Source organism: Pseudopipra pipra, chromosome 5, assembly GCF_036250125.1.
Source record: "Pseudopipra pipra isolate bDixPip1 chromosome 5, bDixPip1.hap1, whole genome shotgun sequence".
NCBI lineage: Eukaryota > Metazoa > Chordata > Aves > Passeriformes > Pipridae > Pseudopipra > Pseudopipra pipra.
Window position 1 is genome coordinate 51,342,828 of NC_087553.1, and position 27,245 is coordinate 51,370,072.

General features: G+C 41.7%; 1 protein-coding gene and 1 long non-coding RNA gene across 14 annotated transcripts in view; one reads left to right on the top strand and one right to left on the bottom strand.

Annotated features, from left to right (window-relative positions):
* Positions 1-19,446, bottom strand: part of ANKRD26 (ankyrin repeat domain containing 26) — a 52,535-nt gene extending 33,089 nt beyond the window's left edge. For 9 of the 13 annotated variants that reach the window (XM_064656067.1, XM_064656058.1, XM_064656066.1 and 6 more), the window contains exons 1-14: positions 19,101-19,446; positions 16,263-16,377; positions 15,847-16,020; positions 15,635-15,741; positions 14,987-15,124; positions 13,849-13,994; positions 10,744-10,794; positions 7,933-7,966; positions 7,781-7,853; positions 6,472-6,532; positions 5,127-6,151; positions 4,482-4,620; positions 1,367-1,428; positions 142-244 (exon numbers count right to left, since the gene is read on the bottom strand). In XM_064656067.1, the coding sequence (XP_064512137.1) occupies positions 142-244; positions 1,367-1,428; positions 4,482-4,620; positions 5,127-6,151; positions 6,472-6,532; positions 7,781-7,853; positions 7,933-7,966; positions 10,744-10,794; positions 13,849-13,994; positions 14,987-15,124; positions 15,635-15,741; positions 15,847-16,020; positions 16,263-16,377; positions 19,101-19,303 (2,431 nt within the window). In that variant the 5' untranslated portion in view covers positions 19,304-19,446. Of the gene's footprint in view, positions 1-141; positions 245-1,366; positions 1,429-4,481; positions 4,621-5,126; positions 6,152-6,471; positions 6,533-7,780; positions 7,854-7,932; positions 7,967-10,743; positions 10,795-11,420; positions 11,531-13,848; positions 13,995-14,986; positions 15,125-15,634; positions 15,742-15,846; positions 16,021-16,262; positions 16,378-19,100 lie in introns of those variants that run through there. The other 4 variants (XM_064656056.1, XM_064656060.1, XM_064656059.1 and 1 more) reach the window with 4 other exon arrangements.
* Positions 19,447-19,609: 163 nt separating this feature from the next.
* On the top strand, positions 19,610-24,671 carry LOC135414815 (uncharacterized). The gene is made up of 2 exons (XR_010430841.1): positions 19,610-20,224; positions 21,262-24,671. It is a non-coding gene; the product is annotated as an uncharacterized LOC135414815 (long non-coding RNA).
* The last annotated feature ends 2,574 nt before the right edge of the window (positions 24,672-27,245 follow it).

The following is a 27,245-nucleotide window of genomic DNA, read 5'->3' on the forward strand; positions in this document are numbered from 1 at the left end:
GCGCTGTGATAAGGCATTAATTAACAGTAAGCATTTCACAGGTATAGCTCACATCCACATCATGACAGCACTTGAAAGGCAGACACTCATACTTCAGCCTATAAAAGCTTACAGACAAACACTAGGCCACCAGGAAGTTACCATTGTTGTGTTCCCCTGAAACAATAAGGGAGCATACTCCATGTCTCTCTGCAGCTGGGAGCAACATACTGGATGACACTTTTCTCAGACTTTGAGAATCTGCCTGTGTAACCCAAAACACATGAATGAGAACTGGTACAAATGCATTTTCAATCATTTCTACGCAAAAAGTTGCTGCATAAGTCAAATTGTGTAGCATGACATCAAGTATATTAGAGATACAAAAACTTTTTATTGTAGCCTTGGAAAGGACGCATCAAGACATCGTATACTGGAAAATCACAGCAGTTGTGTCTGTTTCCAGACCTTAGGCAAAACCTTCGCAACTCATCTAAACTATTCTGTCACACTGACAAACTGGACAGCCACAGAAGAGAATTAATGTGGTAACTCAAGATGCAGACTGTGAACCAATAGCTGCAGGTCTGCAGTGAACCAATATTTCCACTGAAGCTGTACCTGACATTCAAGTTTGTGCTGATGTTCCCTCGGCATGTATCCTGCAGTAGTGAGTGAACACAGCGCGATTCTCAGTCATAAGGGTCATTTGGGCTGGTCAAAGACTAGCAAGGCAAAACTTACAGCTACCTTAAAAATAATAACATTTTAGTCTTGTAGTTTTAAGAAAGGCATGGGAAGACTTCATTTTTCCTCATAAGAAAAGCCAGACTGGGGTAGCTATAGATGCTGCTCATTACCATGAATAGAAAGAACTAAAAAGGAAAACACAGCCAGCATATGTGGTGTCTCTGTTGAACATAACTTTCAAAAAGGGTCAGAGTACACTACAAGAGGTAGAGAGGATCTATTCAGAGGCAGGTAACTGTCTAGGTTGTAGACCGCAGAGGCAACTGCTGATCAGGTCTGAAGACTAGAGCTGTATGGTGAAAAAGCATCAATCCTGCCAGCCTCTGAGGTCAGAGTATTTTAAGCAACAAGGAAGTTCACTACTTCAATATTATATTAGAAACCGAACTCAGAGGCCAGTTGCTATGAGACACAAGCCGTTGGCTTGACCTAACTTCACCCCAATCCTAACTGAACAGCTGACCTAAAGAGAAATATTTAAAGGGTCCCCCAGTTACAAACATATGGAAAAAGCAGGAAAAGAGGAAATAAGCCTTATCAACAGTAGAGCCCAAGCCAAAAGCAAGCTCTCAAGTGCTTCTGGATCTTACTCCTATCCCCCTGCAGTGGGAATACCCGTGTCCTTCACACAAAGTACCTCAGAATCCCAGGGAGATTCAGCATCTTCCTCTTGCTCTGCTCCCACTGCTGGAAGGGCACCTACAAATCAAGTAAGAAGTGAGATGCTTGAGTGCTTACATTTCCACTCTGCTTTTCCCCATCAGTCAAGCCTTGCATCCAAAAGATGCAGGTTACATTGCTGAGGACAAACTAAGAAGTGAGTTTTATTCAAGAGTGTGGGAAGATAGCTGGTGGTAAAAATTAGAGGAAACTGACAAGTTATATTCACATCCTCACAGAAGTTATAACGGTATGGAAATTATGGGGTAAAATGCAGCTGCTATTCCCTCGATGGAATGCAGTTGGCATGTTCCATGATGATTCCCCACACAACAGTAACCACTTGCTAAGAGGGATGGAACGGAAGGTGGAGTGGAGTGGAGACACCATGGCCAGGCTCTGTGGAAATCCCTGCAGGGAAGGAAACTCAGTGGCACTTTGCAGCTGATAACCCACATAGCACCTGTCAAGGAAGACAGAAGATGTCCTGCTGCTGAGCCAACAATTGTGGCAAAATCTCTTTCCTCCGATGAACTTGGTTCATTAAAGCATTAATTATAATATTAACACACACCTCCATCCCAAAGTTATCCACCTCCAAGGTATGACCACTCCCCCCTGGGCATGTGCTCTATATTTTTTGACTGTATCTTTAAAAGCAAAGCGAGAGAATTTTACATCAGTCAGTAACAAAGGTATTTAGGACTAAAGTCACTCAAGTTTCACCTAAACCTAAAGCAATAAAAGAAAGCTGAGAATGCAGGAACAGTTAGGGAAGACTCCGTCGTAACTGATGGGATCAGTTGATGGGCTGAACCTGTAGGGAGCCTGTTGGGTAAGAACTGCACTCTACACGCACTGCATACTTTTACTGGGATTAGAGCTTGTTTGTGTATTGCTTTAAAAGCATCTCTGCAGTCAGATACTATCACCAGTGATCCTTGAACCTTAACCTATCACAATTTTGTATTAATAAAGAGTGTTGTTCTGCAAACTGTTCGAGTGAGTCCTTCACAGGTGCTGGCAGTTGCTGGCAGTGAGTAAGACACTTGAATAAACTGGGAAGACCCACTGAGGGGTCTCCCTTACGCTGTTGGCTGAGCCCCCTGAAATGGGCAGTCGAATTGCCCTCTGATCCAGCAGGACTGTTCAGTGATGGGTCTCCATAACAGGACAAGGTTGGGCACAAGGGTCTCGGCTTTCCTGGGGTGCTGACAGATAAACAAATCACTGAGGGTTAAGGAAATCTCCCCACACTAAGGGTCGAGAAAATCTCCCCTTTTCACATGATAAAGAGTTTCTTCACACACAGACAGTTCATGGTATGTCCCTTACATAGCCAGTTCCTTTTCCTTCCTTTCCAGCAGAAGATGGCTATGCACAACAGCTGACACAGCTACAGGCAATATCCAACTCGTTTGAATAACATTCAGAAAGAGACTCCAGTTTGCTGCAGTCCTGTTGTGTGCAGAGTTTAGGTCACCTCTCTGCAACCTACAGCTCCAGAATTTGGCATTTACTCTCACTTTCCACTGTACGGGGGTGCCACAGAAACACTATCCAAAGCATCCTCACACTAACATCACTGAAGTCACCAAGAGACAACGTTTCTTTTGTAGAACTACCAGGAAAGATCTTCCTTGACAGAGTTGTTACACTGCACCTTCCCAGAAGCTGGACACCTAAGCACTGCCTTTTAAAAACAGAATAGAGGCTCACAGCTCAAACACTTACCCAAAGACACAAAAGCCGTTTCTATCTCAGAGGATTAAAATTCAAACCTCTTCTCCAGTGAGATGATTGCAATGTCTCAGTGGGTTCCTGGCCAGATTGTACTATCTTATTTCTCCATTTTAAGTGACTCCATTAGGTAAAACAGATTCAGGATTCAGCTGTGTAGATACATACACACAAAGAGGGGGAAGGAGCTGGAGACCAGTAAGGGCACCCACCCCAGAAGAAGCAACTGCTGGTTCCAGTCTGGACTCTGACTACTCACACCATGCCAAAATGCATGCCTATGGTAAAATGCATACACACAGATGAGCATGTAGAGACACAACAGTTGAATACAGCAGGTTCTGCCAGGCAGGCCCCATGTAGCATTTGATCACCAGCTACACGTGCTCTGGTAACACCTACCACACCAAGCTACTCTCTGGAGATGGACAGTGGAAACAATGCCTTCCCCTCCTGCACTCAGACCTCAGGTAAGTACCAAAGTGCTCACCTCTGACCAGGCTGGTAATGTTTCAAGCATAGACAAGTGTGGCGTTGGAGAAACCCTCTACTTTTTAAAACTGGACAAGGTGAGGCACTGGAACAGAAGAGAGTGCTCTCAGCTTGACTCCAATCTTTCCCAGGCTTGAGCCAAGAGCAATCCCAGCTTGTCAATCTGACAGTACCGGCCAGAAAAATGGGAATACTACTGTCACACACAAGACACACTAGTCCTCCTCCTCTTTTTCACCAGCTCATTTTGTTCAGATCACTTCAGAAGGAACAAAGCAAGAAATCAAGAATGGCACTTGGTTCTGTAGAAATAGATACATTTCCGGAAGAATTTGTAACAGAAAGCTAGAACTCCTCTCCCTAGGAAGGCTTTCTGCCTAAATGGTAACTCTTTCTCAAAGGCAGTTTCAATGCTTTCCCTCCCCTGCATAGAAAGAGATGTTCTCAGCCTTGCTCCCTGGTATGCAGAGAGATACAAGGTACAAGGCCTCCTTGGGCCAGAGAGGGTGGGGGAGAAGAGAGAGAAGATACAAAAAGCATTGGAGGAGGTGGGCATTCCCTGTGCCCCGGAGGCCCTGATGCATGCAACATTGTAAAAAAGTGGTCCTTGCATCTGAAATAAATCTTTTTTTTTAATCCTTCCACTGTCTTGGCATTCTTGGGAAGAATACCTGCATATGTTTACCTCACACTTCATATAGCATTGCTTGGAATACAGTGCTACAATTTCAGTTCTTCAAGAATGAAAGAAAAAGAACAAAAGCTGCTTTCTTTCTCTGCCAATACCCAATGGGATTCACAGGCAAGGGAAAATTTCGCTATCTCAGAAGTTAATCACCATTTTAGTTAATTTCTCTCACCCGAGTTGTCTTTTGAAGCATTGTGGACTTCACAGATATCATTACAAACAGAATTTTTCACATCCTCAGCAACTAGCTTTTCACCACTGTGTTCCTTCTCCTGCTTCTCAACTTCTTCTTCCTGTTCAGGTGATTCTTCCTAAAAGAGATCAACTAAAGCAGCTGAAAAGAACAGAAATAAGCATTGTCTTTGCTGTTCCTCCATCAGCCTACCTCTAGCTTCATTAAGTTATGTCATTCTGGAACATATGCTTTTTCTTCCCCTACTTTGCTCCAAGGAAAATCACTAGCTTCCTGCTCTCAATCTTACGCAAATTTCTTTTTGTTTCCTCACTTTCAGCCATCGCACCATGCATTTTCCGAAACAGCAGTAAATCTTCACAGATAAAAACTGTACATAGAACTGAGAAAATTCTAACTGATTCCAGAGTCTACTGCCTATTCTTTTTCCTGCAAAACCATATTCTTATAACAAAGAAACCATTTCGGCTAGGAGTAAGACATTATCTAACATTAAAAATGGATGATTGAAAGATGCATATATGTGAAGAATACATATTAACAGAAATCCAGTTTACCATTTGTTTCTTACCTATATTACCCTTAGGAAATATCCTTGTGATTGAATCATCCCTATATACTTACTTTGCTGCTCGAATGAAATGCTCTCAAATTTTCTTCATATCTATTTAAGTGCAAGTCTTCACTTTCTTGTTTCAGTGGTTCACAGATTTTATCATCTACTCCTTCATATTGCTCTTCTTCAGTATCTTCATCACTCACACGTTCAAGAATGGCAGAGCTTGGTCTTTCACTTTCAAGCCCTGGATTTTTTGCTGCTGACCAAGAATTATTACCACTTTCAAAGTCATCACTGAAGCTTGACTTTTTCTCCTTAAGACCACAACTATTTGAGAGAGGGGGAGGCATCTCTTTTTTCCCATCTGTCATTTCAGAGTCTGCAAAACAGAAGTCAGCATTTCTGTGAAACTTCTCCTGAATCATGCTTTTCCTGTTCCAACTTTCTTGTGTATCTTGAAGATTATTTAGATTTTGAAAGACAGCTTGTTTTGGTACTGACTTGCAAGATACTTCATTATTCATGAACTTTGGAGACATTGACATTTTATTTTCTAGCAACCTTTCATAACACCCAGCTATGAAAGACACAGGAGTATCAACAGATTCCTCCCGCTTTTCATCATGTTCTTTACTTATTTTATCATCAATGGGGATAGTGCCAGTTCCACACTGAGCTTCCTCTTCATACTTAGCTTTACTAATATACTCTAACTTCCCATTAATTTCCCCTTTACGTTCTGTTTTTTTCCCCTGCTCCTCTTCCAGTATTTTACTAGATTGAGCTTCTTCATCTTCCAGCTCTTCCTCCTCCTCTCCATCTTCAGTAAAATCTTCATCCTCCTCCTCCTCTTCCTCCTCGTAATCTTCATCACCATCTTCATTGTGATTTTCATCATCATTTTCCTCCTCCTCCTCCTCTTCTTCCTCCTCCTCCAATTCTTCTTCCTCCAGGTTGCTTGCAGCTGAGACATCTTGATTAAACAATTCCTCACTGTCTCCTTTGTTCAGGTTTGCATCTGATGGGATTCGCTGTTTGAGACTTTTCTTTGGTGACTTAGGACTTTCAATTCTAGAACCACCATCATCATCTTAAAGCACAAGAAAAGGGAAAATGCATGTGAACAGGAGTTAAGTAAACAGCAATGTTATCAGATTAATGCACAGGAGAGGAGCCATCTAGGAATGTCTGGAAACAGAGACAGGTAAGGTTGGGCAGCATGGAGGATGGACTTTATGAGGGAAAAAGGCTTAATGACTTATTTTATTCTGAATTATTAAATGCTGTGTTTTCAAAATGCTACTTTTCTCATTTATTAAATTATTTGTTAAAAAAACAAACCCAAAAACCTACTTAGGAAGTCTACTTATATATATTGGTATATCATGCAACCTTTTCCAAATAGCTTACTTTTTTTCCTGAACTGCTGTGAAGCATTCATTAGCAGTGTCAAGTTTGGCTTCTGCAGCTTCTGTAAACAAAGATTTATTTAAAAATTTTTTAACAACAACAAGAAATCCTTTGTTCATATCAAATCTTGAACAGTAAATATAATCAGACTGTCCTTATGATAGTGGTGACTTCATCCTATATTTCTAACTACAAAAAACTCCTCACATATGCAATTCAGAGAGTATTTCACACTGAGCAAACTAGCACCCTTCTGCAAACTGCTTCCAAAATTATGTTTGCATGCATATCAGTTCTAAAAATCTGTTTCTAGTACTTATAATACTTAAGTAAAATTCAGCTATATTCAAGATAGCAGTTCCAGTATGCTTACTTACAAATGTGCACTACTCAAGTAACTGTTAAGATCCCTAGACTTAATGCATAAATTAGTCCCTGCAAGTACACTTAGCAAAATACCCCTAAATTTCAAAATCATGGCAGAAAAATGCATAATTTCTATTTAAATTAGTGCAAGAAAATGAAATCATGTGAAAACTAAACATGCTTGCACTTCCAGCATTACAGAGTGGGTTGAACTATCATGCTCCAGTTCCTCATCACTGCAGAATTCCAGTGAAATAGAACAGATGCTCCAGAAGTTGATAATTCTCCAGATCATTAGTAAAATCAGTAGGTGTGAGAGGTTGTAACTGACAAAAAGAATACTACCCGAGCATTCAGACACAGAGGTAAAACATGCAGTGTGAGATCACATGCAAGCACAGAATGTCATCTTATAAAAGAAAAAAGATGACCCATATGAGCCATCCATTCATTAAGCACTCTTGAGGAACCTGCTGAGGAGGAAAGGAAAACTAGGTGAAGAAGGATTTATGTAGATCTTGATAAGTAAATGTTGTTTTTCTTTATCAGTTAGGAATCTATCACCAAATTTACACAAAACAATAACAATGTTTGGAGAAGAACAGAACAGGTTACAGAGAGAACAGATTAGGTTATAACAGTAACTTAAAAACATTTAGGGTCTGCAAATCTGACTCAAATGAACAAGAACAAATAAAACTACATGGCTGTTTATCTTGTCACCTACTGCTCTTTTGCTCCAAACTAAAAATATACTGCATGCTCTGCCCCAGCTACAGGTCTTTTACGAAAAACTCACAGCAGAAGAAAGGCTGGCAGGACAGAGATTGTTTCTAAAGAGAAAACAATATTGGCTGGAACAGCAGCATCTTTCAATCCCAAAGAAAACTTGCCTTCAAATCTCTTATTTTTTCAGGACATTTTTCCTGTAAATGCACCATACCTTGGGGGTAAAATCGAGTTCCTCTTCCTCAGAGGTATGCCAACTGTCATCGCTTCCCTCTTTCTCAGAGCTTCTTGAAAAGCAAAGCAAAATGAGTACTGTGTTGCTCAAATAACTCCTCAGGTAAGTGTTAGGTACTTTTAAAGTCTCACCTTATTGAGTCTCCTTGGGAAAAGTCATCTGTTGCTGTTCAAACATTAATTGACATTAGTTGAAATTAGATTGGGCACATTAAAAATTAACTAGCACATATAAACATTTAACATGGACAACTCTACAGGTCGTAATAGAACGATGCTTCCGGTAGTCAGCTCAATACAAGGTGGCATGAATGAATGCATTTCCAAAACAAAACTGCTTTTTCAAATGACACTGAATTAAAAAGAAAAGAAAGAAGAGGAGAGGAGAGGGGAGGGGAGGGGTATATCCCCTTTGGACGCTTATACCTAAAAGTTTAAGAAACAAGTCTAAACTTAAAAAAAAAAAAAAAAAAAGAAAAAGCATAGCAGATATGTTAACTATGTTAACTAACATATGCTATGTTAGTTAACACTGAACAAAATGGTGGTGGTTTAGCAAGACATTAAATAAAAGAACCTCCAAAGTATTCATATTATACATCAGAACACATCACATGCAGAGATTTTACTAACTGAAGTAGCATTATGCATAACATTATGCTATATACTATGCTATCTGCTGCTTTACCCAGTTACAGATTATTCTGAAAAAGTAAAGAAAATTAAAAAACATAATCAAGATCTAAAGCTTATTCTCAAGTAGAAGAATCACCAGCAGTTCTCTACACTGCACCAAAAAGGGTGTTCAGCAGACAAAAGGGGCAAAACCAGGGCATTCTATACTATGCTCCAAGCTACTTGTACATAGGATCATAGGATAAATCAGGTCAGGGAGGAAGTCTCTTAGCTAACCGCCTTCTCAAAACAGGCTCAGCTATGAGGTCAGGGAAGGTTGTTTAGGGCTTTATCCAGTTTGGTCTCGAACACCTCCAAGGAGGGAGACTCTACAATGTCTCTGTTTTACTGTGTTTACTGCTCCCACATCCAATTAGAAACTCACTTCTATTTATGCCTCTTGCATCTCTCCTCCTGTCACCGGGAAGCACCTGGCTTCTTCTCATATGTACTAGAAGCTGCTGCTAGGTCCCCATCAAAGTCACCTCTTCCCTAGGCAGAAAAAGCCTGGTTTCCTCAGCCTGTCTTCAAAAGGCAAGTACTCCTGCCCCTGATGAATCTGATGGCCTTCCACTGACCTTGCTCACTGTTGAAAGACCAATCAATCTCTCTTGCATTGGAGGCTCAAATACCAGGGTGCGGGACACAATCCAGCAAGTGCCAAGCAGGAGTGGATAATCACTTTCCTCAGTCTCTTGGCTATGCTGCTCTTAATACAACCCAGGACACTGTTGCCAGGGCACCCTGCTGGCTCATTCGCAGCTCACACTCTGCCAAGACCCTCCAGACTTTCTCAGCAAAGCAGCTCTCCAGCCAGGCAGTCCCAGCATGTTTGGTAGCGATTTGGTTTCCTTTCCATATACAGACTTTGCAGTTGCCCTTGCTGAATTTTATAAGACTGGCCTGACAGTTCATTTCCACACCCTGTCAGGGTACAGTGCCTCTGAATGGCAGCACTGCCCTGAAGTGCATCTGCTGATCCTCCCAATTTAGAGCTATTTGCAAACTTAGAGTGCTAGAGTGCACTCTAGCACATCACTGATGTACTAAAGAAACCTGAACTCCAGGAATCCAGATTGAAGAATGCTAAAACCTCTCAACTGTCGACAGCTAAGATGAAATAAAAGGGCTCTGCAATTCCCAAAACAGAAGGGAAAAACAGAAACAACCTCCACATAGTAGCTATTTCAGCTATTTCCTCAAGTTCTTGATAATTACTTCTTGTTAACTATCATAACAAAATGAAGTTGCTTATAAATAAGAGACTGGTGACCTTCCAAAGAGTTGCACGATGACAACCAAACTACGGTCTTGTGCAGAATCATGCAAGGGAAAAGAAAACAAAGGCATATCATGCCTGAAGACATCTCCTCTACTAGCAGTAAACCACAAATGAGTTTGCAAATTTTGTCCGTTCTAAAGACAGGGCTTATGTGGGAATTTTGATGAGTACATCTCCTGACCTGTACTGGGCTTTTGGACAATGAAATACAGTGTATATGTCATGTAGATAAAACCTAGAAGCTGAAATCTCCAGTGCAAGGACAAGCTAACAGTTAAAATACCAACACAGTCTCTAATTTTTAATGTTTCCTATTGCAATATTTAAAAGATATTAATTAGTTGTAACAGTTTTCTGTTATCTCAATCAGTACCAGCAGTTTAATCTACCTGCTAACATCCCAAGATGAATAAAAATCTGCCTCTTAGAGCTGAGCAGACAGTGTGGAGCACTCAGCTATCACTCTTGATAGGTGACTTCAATTATATTTTCAATTAGTACAGTTGTAATTCATCAAAATGGCTGAGTCAGTTTTCTGAACTTTTGCTTTCAATGAATAGTAACTTGAACCAATGATCAAGACCAGGTCACATTGTCCTTTACAAGGCAAGAGAGGCAAAGTTCATGAGCTAGCTTTCAGATGAACTCTGACTACTGTAGAAATGGGATCTAGAAAAGCAGTCTCTAGGGAGACTGTTTCTACTTGATTTGAAGTCCATTTCCCTTTCAGACTAACAGAAGGACATATGTAAAAATAAAATTATTTATTACCACTACTGACACAAAGCAAATGTTAAATTCAATAATAAAGAACCAATGCAAAACATGCAAACAAATAAAAAACACTCAAAGGCTGCTCTCAAATACAATTTATAAAACCAATACCATCAATATAGGGACCTCCAGGATAATAAACATCATAGATGTGTTAGTATTTGGATATAGTACAACACGTTTCATATTTGAAATGCTACTGTATAAAATACCTTTCCTTGATTTTCCTGTTCTTGATGTCTGGTTAGGAGATTGTTGAATTCCTATATCCATTTAGGAAAAGGCATGGAAAGGACAGACGAAATAATGACATCAGAATAAACTGAAATTCCCAGAAACTTGGAAAACATAAGCAGTATATCAAAGCAGCTACAGCAATGGGAGAATATACTGTGACTGCCAGCCTATTCTACAGTTGTAATTTCTGGAAACAAAAGAAATCACAATCTATAGAACTCTACTCTTAAGGTACAGTGTCAAACAGTAACTTCATTTACTTGCTCCATATAAGACATCCATATTTCAATATTTTGAAATACTGAAACAAACCGTGAGAAATTTACTCTTCTGACAACTTTAGTATTTCCCTCAGCTTGACTACTCCTTGTCTAGCACAGGCTGCAAACACAATTCTAGAGTGCTTTATACATACTGCACACAGAAGTCCTTACTCAAAGCATCCCAAAAATCTGTATGTGCCAACAACTAAACTTTGGCTATAGACTATCCAGAAATCTGAAGGAAATCTTGGCTCCTAGTACTCACACCACCATGCAACTCTGAGCCATTATGTCATTTACACTTACTCATCTTAAGTTACAGTTTTAGCATGTTTGTTATCCCTTGCTAAAAAAGGAACCCAGTAACTTCTTGCCTTAATCCAGCTCACCTGAAAAGTTGTGTCGATGTCTGATGCAAACACAGACCCCTCAACCTCTGAAGACAGGAGTCCTGCTTACACTGATCTGACCATGCTGAACCATTCACATAAGAGAGACTATGTCACCAGCCAGAACACAGACCTGACAAGAGATCACAGTGTTCCCCCAGGACCAAAATGGGTGAATTGACTAGTGTATCATGCATATGTGTCTGTATGTGTGCACATCTGTGTGCTGTGGAACAGAAGCTCAGAATATAAATCACTATGCACCTGTTCTACCCACCCTGTTTAGTAAAATTTTGTATTTTAAGGCAACGAATGGTGTAGTTCAGTTATTGCAGCTACCTGACACCAAATTTCTTCACAATGTTGAGAGCAGAGTCCGGCTTATACTGATTTTACCACACGGAATGAACGTAGCAAAAGGACTCTTATCAAAAAGATACATTTAAAGAGTTGAGAAATTACCTTAACATGGTTTCTCATCCCTTCTCCATTTCTCAGTTTTCTTAAGAGATGATACAGGACAATTTTTACTGACTTTGGGAGATACAAATTACACTGAGGCACTTCTTTTCTAAGAGTTCTCTGCTGGAAACCCAACAGTTTCTGTAGGGACTCAGGGAAATGGAAAAGGAACAACATGCTAATATACAGTGTAGTAGCTAAAAAAAAAAAAAAATTGGCTCCTTGCCTCTAGAAAAATTGCACAATTATTAGTTTTTGCCAAAGAAATTCCAACTTCAAATCTAAAAAGTCTGTCACTCCATATGCTAGGGCTGGGCCATTCATTTGGAGATATTTGCAAATCTGTCCGTGATTAATAAAAATGTGCACAAATTGGACAAAAAGAGGGTAAATATTCAAATAAGCAAAAGCTAACTTCTTAAATATGCTGACTTGCACATTAGAGGAGAGTATTTTGAAAAATGATCCCAGAAAAATAGTACAGAAGAGCAAAAGAAGAGAAAGTAATTCCAAAATGGGTTTCTCTGTACTCTCAAGATCATTCCAGCTTTTCCTCTGACAAAGACTTCTAAATCTGTTACTGCAGCATATCAAAAGCACTCTCCTGATGCAGGATCTACCTGTGCTCTGCATGTACAAGCCAGAGACTGCAAAATTAATGCCAATAAATGTTCCCTATATGCTACTAACCTCTCAGAGACAGTAACTGTGTGCACTACTACCTGTACCAAGACCTTTCAAAAAGAAAAATTATTTCCTGCAATCTACCAAGAAACTTTACAAATCTCCAACTAGATCAAAGCAACTGTTCCTAAGTCAAAGCAACAAAGTTTGACTCTAAATTAAAATCCTGCATCTGAGAAAAGTCAGTGAGGAAAAATATCCCATATTTTGCTTGTATTTCTTGACATATTTAAAAAAAAGGAGTTACAAACTGTATTTAAAGGAGTAATGAACAGTGTTTGAACACTGTCTTCTGCCCATTTGCCACAAAGTTCCAATATAACATCCTTAAAAACTCAGAAAGAATAAAATCTCTCACTTGTAAGGCCTGAGATGTAAAGTACAAGACAAACTACTTCATTTATACTATGATATTAACTTTTTAAGATTCCTCTAGGGCTCTGTGAGCTCATAAGTGTAGGCTAGATTTTTAAAATTCACTAAACGACTGAATGATTTTTTGATCACAAGGCAATTTAATTGTTCTTCTGAATCACAAGTAACAGGGTTTTTTTAAAAATATTTCATAAAATTATTGAAAAGCTTTATTTTTATTGTAAATCAAACTATGTCCAAGACAATATAGCATACACAGACACTGCAATGCTACTGCTAAGAAATTTACTTTTACAATATAACTTTTCCTAAATATGTCTCTACAGCACCTACACAGAAACAATTGTGAGTGACGCTGAAAAACAGGGTGACTTGCTAAAAGGACCTTAGTGCAGATGAAACTACTAATATTAAAACAAAGACACAAACTCCATGAAAATCAACAAGATGTATCTTTCTCCTAATTCCTCTGTTACTTCCCAACTACAGACAGAGGAACAACTATTAGGGATGAACCTACCGCTTTTATAATTGGATTTTCACAATCTGAATGGCCATCTATGGCTAAACTGTACATATCTGAAAAGGAAAAACACTTCTGCCTATTTTCTTTATGGCTGTCTTTCTCCCCCTCTCTCAATGAAAACTTATATAGATGGGCAATCGTTCAGACAGAAGGCAACAACCTTAAGAACTGGACACATAGCACACAAATCAAATGCTTTCGCAGCCTGAAGAAGCACCTCCAACTAGCAACAAATAAGCACATTCACAAAACTTGTGCTGCTCCACCTGATGCTGCCACTAAAATCAATGGTGAACACAGTAAGCATTAACAATACAAATCCCCTACAAAAAAGGCCTTAGTGATTTTCCTCGTGAGCCACTCCACAGTTAAGGATCCTACCTCCTCTGTCCACAGCAGGTGCACCCAACGTAAAGGCAGCAGCTCCTCTCCGCTGCGGAGTGCCAAGTACCGTGATGCCCTGTGCACCACCTGCAGAAACTTCTGTGCTTTCCCAGTCTGCGTATTCTCCCAGTTGCTTACTAAGACTGTATACAGAAAGAGAGGAAATATATTTGATAAAAAATAACCACATACTTGCATATATCATTTAATAGTTTACAGCCACTTATTATCCATCCCACACATATTCATAGCCATATAGATTCATATACTCATATGCACTTACTGCATGACAGTAACATACATCAGTACTCACTACAGTCATGTTCACTCTATAGATGCATATTCAAACCTACAAAGTTATTAACTCCTTCTTGGTACATGTATTTCAGCTTAGCTTTTAAGCACTCTTAACCGCCCTGGAGAAGAAACAACAACAGGCACAAAGCTATGCATAAGAGGAGTAAAACTGCTCAAGATTTTAACAAAAGGGATATCGTATCTCCTCTGAAACAACAGGTTGGTAGTTCTCGGTCATTGTAGTGGAAGCCAGTAAGGACAACAGTGCTGGGAGGGGGAGAGGGCTTACATGTGTTTCAGTCTGCCAAGTTCCACCTCTGGATAACTGTAGGATACATTGAGCAGATGTGGGCTTAGCAACAAAACTTGAAATTAAACAAAGAACTCTGTGTAGAAATTTTCCTCAACTTCCAAACTAACATGAGACACTTGAATGATACATACCAGAAGACAAAGAGGAAATGGCCTCAAGTTGGGCCAAGGGAAGTTTAGATTGGGTATTAGGAAAAATTACTTCAATGAAAGGGTTGTCAGGCATTGGAACAGACTGCCCAGGGAAGCTGTTGAGTCACCAGCCTTGCAGGTACTTAAAAGATGTTGTAAATGTGGTACTTAGGGACATGATTTAATGATGGGCTTGGCAGTGTTAGGTTGATGTCTTCACTTGGTATTCATCTTAGAGGCCTTTTCCAACCTAAATGATTCTATGAAGACACCACTGAACACAGCTTCAATACAGGTCTCAATACACCATTAAACCTTGGCGCTCTTATAAAAAATGATCAAAAGCCACACTGATAACTGACAATTTACTCTAACAACAAAGTTTAAAATTTACCTAGAATATCCATGAATAACAGCATAATCCTCAGCTGTCCATCCATTAGTGTCTTTGTGGGAAAGATCAGCACCATACTGAAGAAGAACTTTTATCAAATTAACCTCTCCCCCAGAAGCAGCAGTCATAAGTGGGGTTCTGAAACATCAAAAATATGATATGAAGTAGATCGTTTTACACAGAAAGTGTAATTATTTTATTCCTGTTTGCCCTCAAAAAAGTATTCTCCCCATTACTTTAAAATTAATAAAAGATAAAGCATTTTTCATTAGGTATTATGAGAAACAATAACATGGGAGAAGAAGTCAAAACAAATGTTTGATCTTCAAACAAAGCTTCCACATAGACAACAATTACATACAAACTCTGCTGCTATGCAAGAGATGGCTTTTCTAATTGAGGCAATGCTGCTTAGCTAATGGCAGGTTTCCTGCCAGAAAGGCCATCACAGACAACACCATCTTGCAGAAAATATCCACTGAGGAATGACAGCAAGCCACTGAGGTATGACCCACTTCCACAAGTCACGCAGAAATAAAAGCTTCTCTGTGGCTACCTGGGTTTTTTCAGAGCTCATTCCTATGCCTCTCATCAATCCAACCTAAAGAACACTAAAGAGACCCATGTAGAGTTTTGAAAACCCCTCACCTTTCACACCGATCTCGAGCATGCACATTAGCTCCTTTTTTAAGAAGAAATTCCATTATCTCTTCATGATGTTCAGAGACAGCAAGAATAAGTGGGGTGTATCCCTCCTAAAAGGGCAGATACCGTTAAAAATAAAAGTAAAAAAAAATCTTCAAGAAAAATACAAATGCAACTTTTTGAAAGAACTTCTTCAACAAACGAAAAAACCTTACCTTATTTTGAGCATTAATATTGGCATTATGCTCAAGTAACAGTCCTGCTACAGTGGTATTAGGAGATAGGACAGCCAGGTGAAGGGCAGTGTTGCCGTCAGCATCTGCCAGATTTGGGTCAGCACCATGCTCTAGTAGAATAGCCACACATTTTTCTTGCTGGCACTGTACTGCCTGGGAACAAAACACAAAAAAGGAAAAACTTCCAACACTTACCTTTCACTCTGTTACAATTCTCCCAGCTTCCCAATACTGGGAAATAAGAGCACCTTCAAAGATTAGCTAACATATGCCCTTCCACATCAATCACAATATGCATTTTTCTACACAGGTCTAAATAAAGAATCCTGCAAAATACATAATTTAGGGCATAATCAATAAGCTTCACTTACAAGAACATAATACAGTCCACATACCTTCATCAGTGGCGATTTGTTATCATTGTCAAAAAGATTTAGCTTACACTGGTTTTCTACTAGGTGTGTAACTACATCCACATGGCCGCTTGCACAAGCGAGATGCAGAGGTGTCCTAAAAATTAAATAAATTAAATTAGCATAGACAGGCATAATTTCAGGCTTTGATAAATGGATATGACCACAAGTTTCACTCTGCACTAATTTTTAACCGCATTGCTGTAGGTAGGTCCTCTGTGGTTTTGGAAGCTCAACTAACCTTTCAAATGTTTTAGTATCTTGCTGAGAGACAGAGGAACATCACCTCCCTGGCTGGGTGGGAACAGAGAGGGGGAGGTACACGAATTAAGTAGCAGGTGACACAGGAACTCAGTGATTTGTAAGGCAGATACTCCTTGTTAGAGGGCAGCTGATGGGCCCCCTCCATAGCAAAGAGCATGAGGACAAGAAAAACACACAAGACTTGTGATATCTTGCTACAGACGGAAGAAACTGAAGCATCAAGGAAGAGCTCCTAAGAGCAACTACCACCAATTTTTGAAAAATTCCCATGCAAGTATGCAGGATCCTTAATCTCTGTAGAAATGGCTGACTGAGATTACTTGAAAGCTAAACAGAACTTCTAGTGAAGGAGTCCATGATCATCTAAAAGCTGCTGCTACCAAGCACTAGGAAACAGGACAAACCTTAAGTCCCTAACAGCTCTGAAAACAGGAAAGTCTGCAGAAAACCTGTGGGCTCATTGCTGCCCTCCCAACCAAGCTTCTAAGCCTGCCAAGTGGAAAGAGATGGCTCTACTTGGAGCAAGTCCTGCTGAGCTCCACAGAAGATCCACTTCAGGGAACAGGCTGGGAGAACATCAGAGTGTTCACAGTTGTCTCCACAAGAGACCTTCAGTAACACCAAAGCTGTTCTGCCACCTCCCTGGGGATCCTGCTCAGACTCAGCTCCTGCAGTCATACAGTGATCACCCATGGGGTAGAAGAGACCTACTGATGTCTGAGCAGCCACAAAACAACTCAACCAGGAGGCCACAGGGGAATAGCAAACTGATGGCACACACTTTCAAAGGCACCTGAGCCAACAACCCAGCAGCTACAAGATATGCAATGCTAAGCTCTAGAGTTCACTTTGACAGGCAGCTGACAGAGTAAATCTCTCAGGGATTAGTTTGACCCAGGATTCATGACTCGCCAGCATCATGCCTGCAGTGCTTCAAACTCTGTGCGGAGTTTTGCCTATCTTTTTCAGTAGGGCTGAAGGCTTTGCTAGACCACCTCTGAAAACTCTGCCTGCTCCTAATTCATGCTGTTCCAAACACACTTTTTTGGAGGTCCTACGGGCTACAAGACCCACTTTATGGAAGGAGCCTGTAGGCATGAGACTTGCCATGTCCCTTGTGTAGGATTTTGCTTTTGGAAATCCCGAGGAGCGGAACTGAGATATTCATATGAACAATGCACATTTCAGCATTTCAGTCTGAAATAATACACAATTTCAGTCATTGCTTCACAGGTTTCCTATTCTTCACTTCTATTTCCAACCATGCCTTTGAGTCCCTGGAGGACATGATGAAGCTCTGAAACTCAATTGCATCTCATGATCGTTCACACCACACATCACACCCACAAACACTAAGAGGGAGTAGGTGGGCCTGTAACCCAAGTGTACAGGGGCTGCAGCAAACAGGCATACTCTGTCCACTGAATTCCTCTCAGGCAAGCTTTTCAGCACTGAGCATTGTCATGCCAAAATCATTGCAGTGCTCTACTGCCTTGCCTCTTGTGAAATCTGTTTTGGGTTTTGTTTTTTTTACAGTGTGCTACTTTATTTCCCCAGCTATAACACTGATAATAGATTGACACACGGAAGGAAACCTTTCTAGAAGAAACAAAGCTGTCTAGAGAATGAACTTACACACAAAGTAGCCAAATTTCATCTTAGGGCCTGCTAAGACCCGATGACTATTTCCATAAATGCCATTGGGCACCCTGACTCAAGCAAATGGAGTCACAAAATGCACTCAATTCGCCTTAAACTGCATCTCCCATCTCTAACTGCTTAAACAAATACTAATTGCCAACACTCAGGCACATAATCCACATTAGCAAAGTGGATATTTACCATGCTCTTTCCTGCTTCTACAAATCTAGGTGTTTTTAGGGCAATAAGCAAGCTGGTCACCACAAGTCCAGCCTTCATGACAGGTAGCCTAAGAAGCTGAGCTACCCTGCCAAAACCAGCATCTCTTCAGAATATCACAAAACTTTTTACTTCGAGCCTTTTTAGAAAAGGTATTAAAGGGTTGTAACATACAAGACTCCAAAACTTCAGCCAATTCCCTTATGCTAGATCACTAGGAACTATGCTGCAGCCCAGGGCTTCTCCTGAAGACAGAATTGCCAAATACTTGCTGTGTGTGACTCAAAAACTCACACAACAGCACTGTCAGAAGCAGCAGCTTTTCCTGCAAGTCACTGACCAGATCTTCCAATCCAAGGTACTGATTAGCTGAGCCAAAGCCTCAGTGCAAGCAACTAATTAACTGCCACCTAAAATCAGACTGGCTTTGGCTGCCACATCACAGTCACAAAAGGCAACTGTGCACGCAGCATCAATAGATATCATGTTTATTCTGCATTACAAGTCCTTCCCAACTCGGCCGAATTCACGGGGTTTCTGACAACACAAGCCCGATTCCCACAGCCAGCCGAGGGCTGCGCTCGGCTGCGGCGCCCGCCCTCCCGTTCCTCCCAGGGCGCTGCGCCGGGGAGCTCCCGGGGGCTGCTGTAGGTGCACCTGGGGCTCCCGGCCCACCCCCGCGGCTCCCGCGCTTACCGCTCCGCCTTGTCCCGCCCGTCGATGCCGTATTTCCTCAGTCCCTGCCGCACCTGGGCCAGGTCGCCGCTGGCGGCCGCACGGTGCAGCTTGCCCAGATCCTTCTGCCGGAGCTCGTAGGCACCGGCGGGGCAGGGCAGGGAGGCGCTGCCGGGCGGCGGCTGCCCTTTCCTCTTCCTTCCGAACCCGAAGATCCTCTTCATTCTGCGACAGGGACGCGGGAAGCACCGGCGGGCTGTGTCGGGCCCCGAGCCGGGACAGTGGAGGGGAAGGGGGGAGAACTCCCGACAGCGGCCTCGACTCGGTGCGGCTGCCGCGGAGCGAACGGCCGGCGTGCCGGGAGGGGCGGGGCAGGGCAGAGCAGGAGCAGGGGCAGGGCCAAGAGTAGCAAAAGCTGCAGGGACAGGGCACAGCTCGCTGCCCGCGGACCCCCCCCCTGCGAGCCCGGCGCAGGCGCGGTCCGGTGGCGGCGGGAGGGCTCGCGCAGGCGCGGCCGCGGGAGGCGGTGAATTAAGGGAGAAAGCGGTTATCCCGTGAAATGCGTGTCCCGGTGTCTTTAGTGCTCCTTGAGGGCTGCTACTGGGATTGGGTGAATGGGTGACAAAGGAACAAACAGCAAGGCTTAATACGGGAGGAAATGGGATGGAGGGGGACTTCAGACATCATCCCGCTACGTCCCTTACCCATTGTTGAGTAAGTCTGGTCCCTGTAGCTGGACTCGCAAGCCGCAGATTGAAATGAAGATGAAGCTCTGGGTGGGAGCCCGAGACAAGGGGCCGTGAACTGCCAACCTTCGGGATAAGAAAGGGCACGACGAGGGGTGACGTCAGCCAGGTGAATGGACACGGCGAGACCCAGCAGGATCAGGGAATTGCCGACCTGTCGGATATCAAAGGAGATGAAGACCAGTGACACCGGCGAGGTGGATGGACAGGGAGAGGAGTGCAGGAGCCGAGATGTGTGCGCGGGGAGACTGTGAGGGGATAAAGACCCAGGGGTCCCTTGTGCGAGTATCGAACTCGGAGGTACCACCTCGAGCTGTTTCTGTGTTACTGCAGAGGAATAAATGGCTTCATGGAACGAGACATCTGAGACTTTGCTATGGACAACCTGGGGTCGAACCGGTAAGGAAACCTGGTCGGACTGTGTGAGAGGGGGGTCTGTAGGGATGGGTGTCAAGCGGGGCACCCGTCGAGACACTGGAGCCGCCCACCGCGAAGGGGCTTCGATCCCAGCAGTGAAAGCCTCTGGTCTTGGGAGTGTGACTGTCAGATAGTTGTGAATGATCAGACCGGGAATTTTCCTTAATACCCATGACAGACTCAGAAGTTACTTTCCAGTAAATGTGGTTGTCGGCACCGACATGGGAGTCTACAAGCGTGCGCACTCACTATCTGTATGAAAACGTGGTACAGAAAGCAAAATATTTTGTGTTGGTAAGTTGGGAATCATTCTCAATATGGTACTGGTACAGTCATGCCCCTAGGTAGTGCAGATGCCATATGATTTGGGGGTGATGCCATGGTACAGGAACCTAACGTATTTGGCTAATGGCACACCTTGCCAGAACACTCTTTGCTATCTTTAGGAACTGCTGCTTTCATATGAATTTCTGAAAAAAAAGAGAGATGGCAAAAAACCCTAATTCAAACAAAGGAACACATTTCACTATGATTAGCAGTGAGAATATTGCAGTGTGACAGTGCCACTTTTTAGAGAGACACTTCAGCCCTTTGAAATATTTTTTTCTCCTTTATCGCTAATAATGGTACAGATATCAAAACCTTCATTTTCCTTTGCAGAATGAGTCTTCACAGCTTTATCAAATGTGTTTCCTACTGGCAGTGTTCTCTTACACCACAGTAACTGATGTACGGTCACTTTCTTTAGTTGATCAGTGTATTAACAGTGTTCTGTTTTTTCAGACCTGATCTCTAGAAAGAAGAGCTAAATTAATAATACACAATAAATAGATGGAAAAATACCCTTTTGCTGAAATGACAGCTAAGTAGATTCAGATTGCAAAACCTAAAATCTAGTAGTATTGGGAAGTTACTAGTAGTAACCATTTTGAGAGTATCTCTGTAATCAGGCTGACCATTTAATGGAGAAAAGAAGAGCAAAATACATTTTTAATCCGGATATATTTCTTTTCTTCCAGACGTCTTAGAAGAAAGGCAAGTTTTTATTTACGAGATGGCAGCATGGAATAAACACAAGACATCTCTATGCTCTTCTCAGAAGGAAGTATTGCATCTCAAGTCCTTGTTCAAGTGGACACATGCTTGTTCACAAATAGTTTTGGTTTTACAGGTCACTCCCCAGCCCAAGACCAGGAGACCCTACAGTCCACGTCAAATGTTTCAGAATGGTATCAGTAAACCCCCCTGTGATTAGAATCAGATTTAGTTGGTAGTAACTTTGATAACTGATTAGGCTAAAATTTGATTTCATGCTTTTAAGATAAGGGAGTGCTGATGAGGCCAAAGAGTCATATAGGCACAGCAGGAACTGTTCATTCATTATTAGCCAAAAAAAGTTGCAAAATAAATAACTAGAATCAATCACTAAACCAGTTGTCAGTTGTTTGTATAGATCTTTGTTCATACAATTTCTTTAATCTTGTTGGGTCATGATGCTGTTGAAGATATCCAAGTGTTTGGTTTTAGTTTTAATCCATTCCTATTTTTAACTTTATTTTTACAGTGCCTTTTAGATTTTTTGTTGTCTTTTTTTAAGCGTTGATATTTCCTATTCTGTTGCTTTGTCTGTTCAGTGTGCTCTGTGCAGCTTATCTGTATCTTTCTCAGTATCACCTAGTAACTGCTGTTTCTTTTCCTGTCTGCATGAAATATTTCATTCATGCTCTGATAGTCTGTATACCACAGGAAGATTTCCAAATAGGGCTTAAGTGTGGCTTAAGTGTTGCATAAGCCTTGGTATTTGTGTTAGTCTGCTGAAGGTACACCTTTCCTTCAGTGTCATTCACCGTAGTTGGATAATTTAGCTCACAATCTTTGTACGGCTGAGGTACAAAATGGCAGTCTAAAATTCCCCTTTTCCAATATCTGTTTTCCCCCCTATTAGATCACCCAGTATATTTTATTTACCAGGAAGGAAAAGTGTCAGTAAAGACTTGTTGGGGTGATAACCATGTGTTAATTACCTGATTTAGTAGACCTGCTTTGTAACTGCTGTATTTATAGAAGGGGTGGTACAACTCAGAAAAGCTGTCTGGGAGGATTGCACTTCTTGACATTGCCAACTCTGAGGCTTTGAAGAGGACTGAATAGTTACATGCAGCTGCAGACTGTGACTTCAACAACTTTTGCTCTGAGAGCTGCAACTGTGGGACTGTTTCTGGTGTGCCACCTCTGAAGCCTTTTACAGTCAGTGCTGAGTCAAGTGGTGGCACACCATATCCCATGCACACATGCACATGGTAGGATTAACAGCTAGCTTTCTGCTCAGAATGTGGAAGGGATTTCTTTTGACATCCTCTAACTGATTAACAAGAAATGTTATTTTCTTTTCAATACAGTAAAAGAGTTACTGTGTAAAAGAAGGGGCTTATTAGCATATTCAGAATGGCAGAGATGCACTGACTCACGCTTTTTGGGCAACCAATATACAGCTATCACAGAATTAACTCGGTGTGTTATCGTGGAGCCAGGTAGGCCGTAATTGGATTTGTTAGGTTTGGTTACATCTTAATTGACAAAAATGCAAAATAAAACTTTTGTCTTCCTTCTTTTAATTAAACTACTTAGAAATTATAAACCATAAGAAAGCAATAAATGTCTGCTAAAAGTAGGACTGTAATGCATTGAAAATTGATTTCAATTTCCAAACATGGTGGTCTAACCCCAGACACCGAGGTACCACAGCTGCTTGATCACTACCCCCTGCACCTCACTTGCCCACAGTGGGATTGGGAGGAGAATTTAAAGAATTAATAAAAAACCCTAACTCTTGGGTTCAGATCAGAGCAGTTTAAGAATTGAAACAAAACAAGAAGTAGTAAGAAGAATTGTAATTTTAAAAAGACAGAAAGGAAAAATAAAACCCAAGAGAAACAAGTGATGTACAATACAATTGCTCACCACCCACTGGTTGATGCCCATCCTGTCTAACTTCCCCCAGTTTCTATTTCTATGGTGTGGAATATCCCTTTGGCCAGTTTGGGTCAGCTGTCCCAGCTACGCTTCCTCCCAGCTTTTTGTGCAGCTCCTCTCTTGGCATGGCATAAGACACTCAAAAGTCCCTGACTTTTGGTAAGTGCTGCTCAGCAACAGCCAAAATATCAATATGTTATTGTGCTGGTTTTGGCTGGGATAGAATTAATTTTCTTCACAGTAGCTGGTATGGGGCTGTGTTTTGGGTTTGTGCTGAACACAGTGATGTATTACCATCAAACAGAAATGTTTTTGTTATTGCTGAGCAGTGCTGTTGGGTCCCGAGACAGCAGTCCTGAGCTGCCTGCTCTGGGATAGCCACAAAATTTCAGGTCCCAAGAGGGCAGTCTCGGACTGCGTGCTCTGAGGTAGATGTATTTGGGATACGTCCTTGGGCTAAATTAAGGCAAAACAATGCCAATCAATCAATTAGAAAGTTTTATTTATGGCAGCAATGATGGCAGCACTAATTTTTCTTTCCAGTCTGTTGCTCATCCTGAAAAGTGCTGAATGTTCAGAATGCAATTGCATGAAGACTGTACATACTTCTTCAGAAGGAAATGTATCTGTGATTCCAGTTATGATAATGAAACTATTTGAGCTAAAATGCATTGTAGGGTCAGAGCTATGGTTGGGTTTGGTGCATCCATACAGCGGATGTCAGAGATGGGTTATTCTGAGTCTACAGTGCACATATCATATCCCTGCCCAGAGGGTTTCATGAGCATGGATAACTTGTGAGAAAAATTCTGATGGAGAAGTATGGGAGCCATCATCATTCCAGCAGTGGACAACTATACAAATAACAGAGTAGGCAGAAAGTTAACATTGTATATATTACTCACTTTGTTGTCTGCTGAAATGTTTTGTTCTGCTTACACTTTGTGCCATCTGTGTTTCAGATGTTGATAAATTTGAGTTTGGAACAGGCTTAGACATCATTTTCACTTGGTATTGAGGGAGAGAACCATGATTGTTCCTAGTAAAGTGCCCTGAAAGCTCCAGTTGGTAAATGGTTTTTATGTGACCCTTACATACAGATCATTAGCTTTTTTCCAAGTTGAAACTAGTTTCAATTTCTTGAGAGGCTGAGACTTTCTGAAATAATTTTGTGTACTCGATGTTTAAAATCAAACCAGCATCAGACAAAAAGAAAACAATGCTAAAACAAAATACAAATGCAGGGGATTTGCACAGGTATTGCAGTCTTTGACCAAAGTGCTAAGCAGCCAGATTTCATCAGCTTACACATTGTCACAGATCTCATTGCTGCTTCTTACGTCAAATGGATTTATTGTGAGTTTACAGTACTGTTGCTTCTTAGCAGAGCTCTCATTCTCAATCATGTGAAGAACAGGTGCAATTTACTGTTTGATTAAAGTTGTTGTCTTCCAAAGGGCATTTGAGTTTTGCAGCCCATACATTCACTAATACACATAACTGTGAAGGGGTTCGCCTGGAGAAGAGGTAGAACATTAATTTAATATTTTAATTAATGCTTTTGCCAAGCCTACTTTGGTGTATGTGTAGATGGTAACTTGTCAAATTAGTAAGGCCTGTCTTCATGCTTTTGAGGTGATGAGTACTGGTTAGGTGGACTTCCATAGCTGGCTACTTCCCAGCGGGACCTAGAAATGGTGGTTCTTCTCTACCTCAGGTCTCGAACAGATCCCTAAGTACTACAATAACATTGGTAACACTCTAAACACATTGAGTGAAATGAATTAGCTGAACAAATGGAATGCTAATGCATCTACTGTATTAAGAAACAATTTAGACAGTTTTGTAAAGCTCAAGAATCAAGATCAATCAATCTGCTAGGCAGAAAAAATGGATGTGGTTCTTTTTGTGAGTGCATAAGAAACCAGCTATGCATCAATAAACCAACAGTTAAGTGCAATGTGCTTGACATCCTGTGCTGGTTTAAAGGTAAACCAGCAGAGGAAATGAACTCAACTCAAAAGAGAGATTATAAGTCAGAATAACAATTTAATAAAATAATACAATAAGTACGATTATAAAGACAAACAATTGGTTTTAACCCACAAAACCCAAATGTATAACCCAGCACCCTGGGGCATGAACAGAGTGGTGTTCTTTGGGCCCCCTGAGTCCAAAGTTAAAGGAGGGGGGAAAGCCTGTTGGTGAGAGTGCTGTTGCAGTCTGGTCAAGAGTGGTGATTGCAGTCCGGTTAAGAGTGATGGTTGCAGTGTGGTTGAAAAGTGGTGATTGCAGTCCGGTTGAGAGTGGTGGTCTGCAGTCTGGTTGAGAGTAGTGGTCTGCAGTTTGGTTGAGAGCAGTGGTCTGCAGTCTTCCTCTGGATCCCATGAGTGGTTGCAAAAGTTCCAAGACTCCAAGATTATATATTCTCCAGTTCAGGCAGGAATGCCCAGTATTTCCCTCAGGGTGGGGAGTTCCACAAAGGGGGTGTGCAAGTTTCGAGCTGGCTTCCCACCAAGTCCCCGAAACTCGACAACAAGGACCTGCTTCCCAGAGAGGGAAGAGAAAAGAAACGACTTAAGCAGCCAAAGCTATAGCAAAAATATATATATATATATTTTTTACATATGAGAAAGATATATACGATGAGAATACTATACACCACAACTCCAGAAATCCCAAACAGTTCCCCAAAAAGGGAAGAGGGGGAGGGAGAAGGGAGAAGGACAAAAAGGGACAAAGACCGAGCAAGTCAACCAGCCAACTGAAGGTAAATTAGCAAAATCTCACCACTTCCTTTTGAACAAGCAGGATGGCTAGACACGGCCCAGGGCTCTCCCCTCACGCGTGGCAGATAACAGCAGTCACTGTAGGCCTCAGCTCCAGATAAGCCAGACCGAGACAGGGACCCACCATTCTCGAACCTCACCGGAAAGGAAGAGAGGGAGGTCCCTCCTGCTGGCTTTATTTATACCTCAAGTTACGTAAAGGAATAGCATGGAATACTTCCGTGATCACTTTCCTAGTTCCTTCCTGGTTACAAGCTGGTCTCCAGGAAGGCCTAAAGTGAAACCATCACAGGGGGTGAGGAAGGAGGCACCCTCCTATCTCGCAGGCCTCTTAATACCTAGTTTATAGCCTGAGGAGTCAGGCTGTTCTGGGCAGAGGGTGTAAATAGTCTATTGATAACAGTTTCTGGGAAATGGCATGGAAGGCTATGGAATACACAGTTTTGGGTTCCACAGCATGGAAGGCTGTGGAATACACAGTTTTGGGTTACACTGGTCCCAGCTGTTCTAACTAGGACACATCTATTTAATAGAGTTTATGAGTTTACATTCCGACTGCAAGGAACATGTTTTCACATCTGAAGCGGGGGATGGGAAACCATAGACTCACTGTGACCACCGAATGATTTCCAGAGCCTCTCTATAGCATTTCATTCAAATCCGGTAATTATTGGTTGAAGAATCACGGTGCTCCTCCATTACTCTGGAAAGGGGATCCTGGTCCATGTGAAGATTTTTTGAAGATCCAGCAGATCCCCTTTCAAGTTCAACAGTAGCTGCAGAAAAAAACTGACAAGATTCCTGGTGTTTCTTTTACAGCAGACAGGGCAAAATAAGGCAAGGACATGACAGGCAACACGAGAGACTGCAATCCAGACAGAGACTTTAAAATTTCCAAGGGAACATAACAACAGAAGGGCTAGGTGCAAAGGAAGAAACCCATTTTTTCCACAATTGCTTATCCGTCAACAGCATTTCTAAAGCAAGCGGAAGACATTCTGGGGGCTACACACTGAACATCTTCAGGCAATCCACAAATGACTCCTGTGCTAAACTTAGACCCCTGAAGATATCTTCAAACTAAATTGAACTCATATTTCCCTGAACAGTACTGAACAATCTTTTCCTAAAAAAAAGTTAGCTTTTGTTACTGATCTTCTTGCTTATTCCAAAAAAGACTGCACCACCTAAGCTACCAAGACAAGCCATGGATCACAGAATCATGGCAAAAATCAGGAACC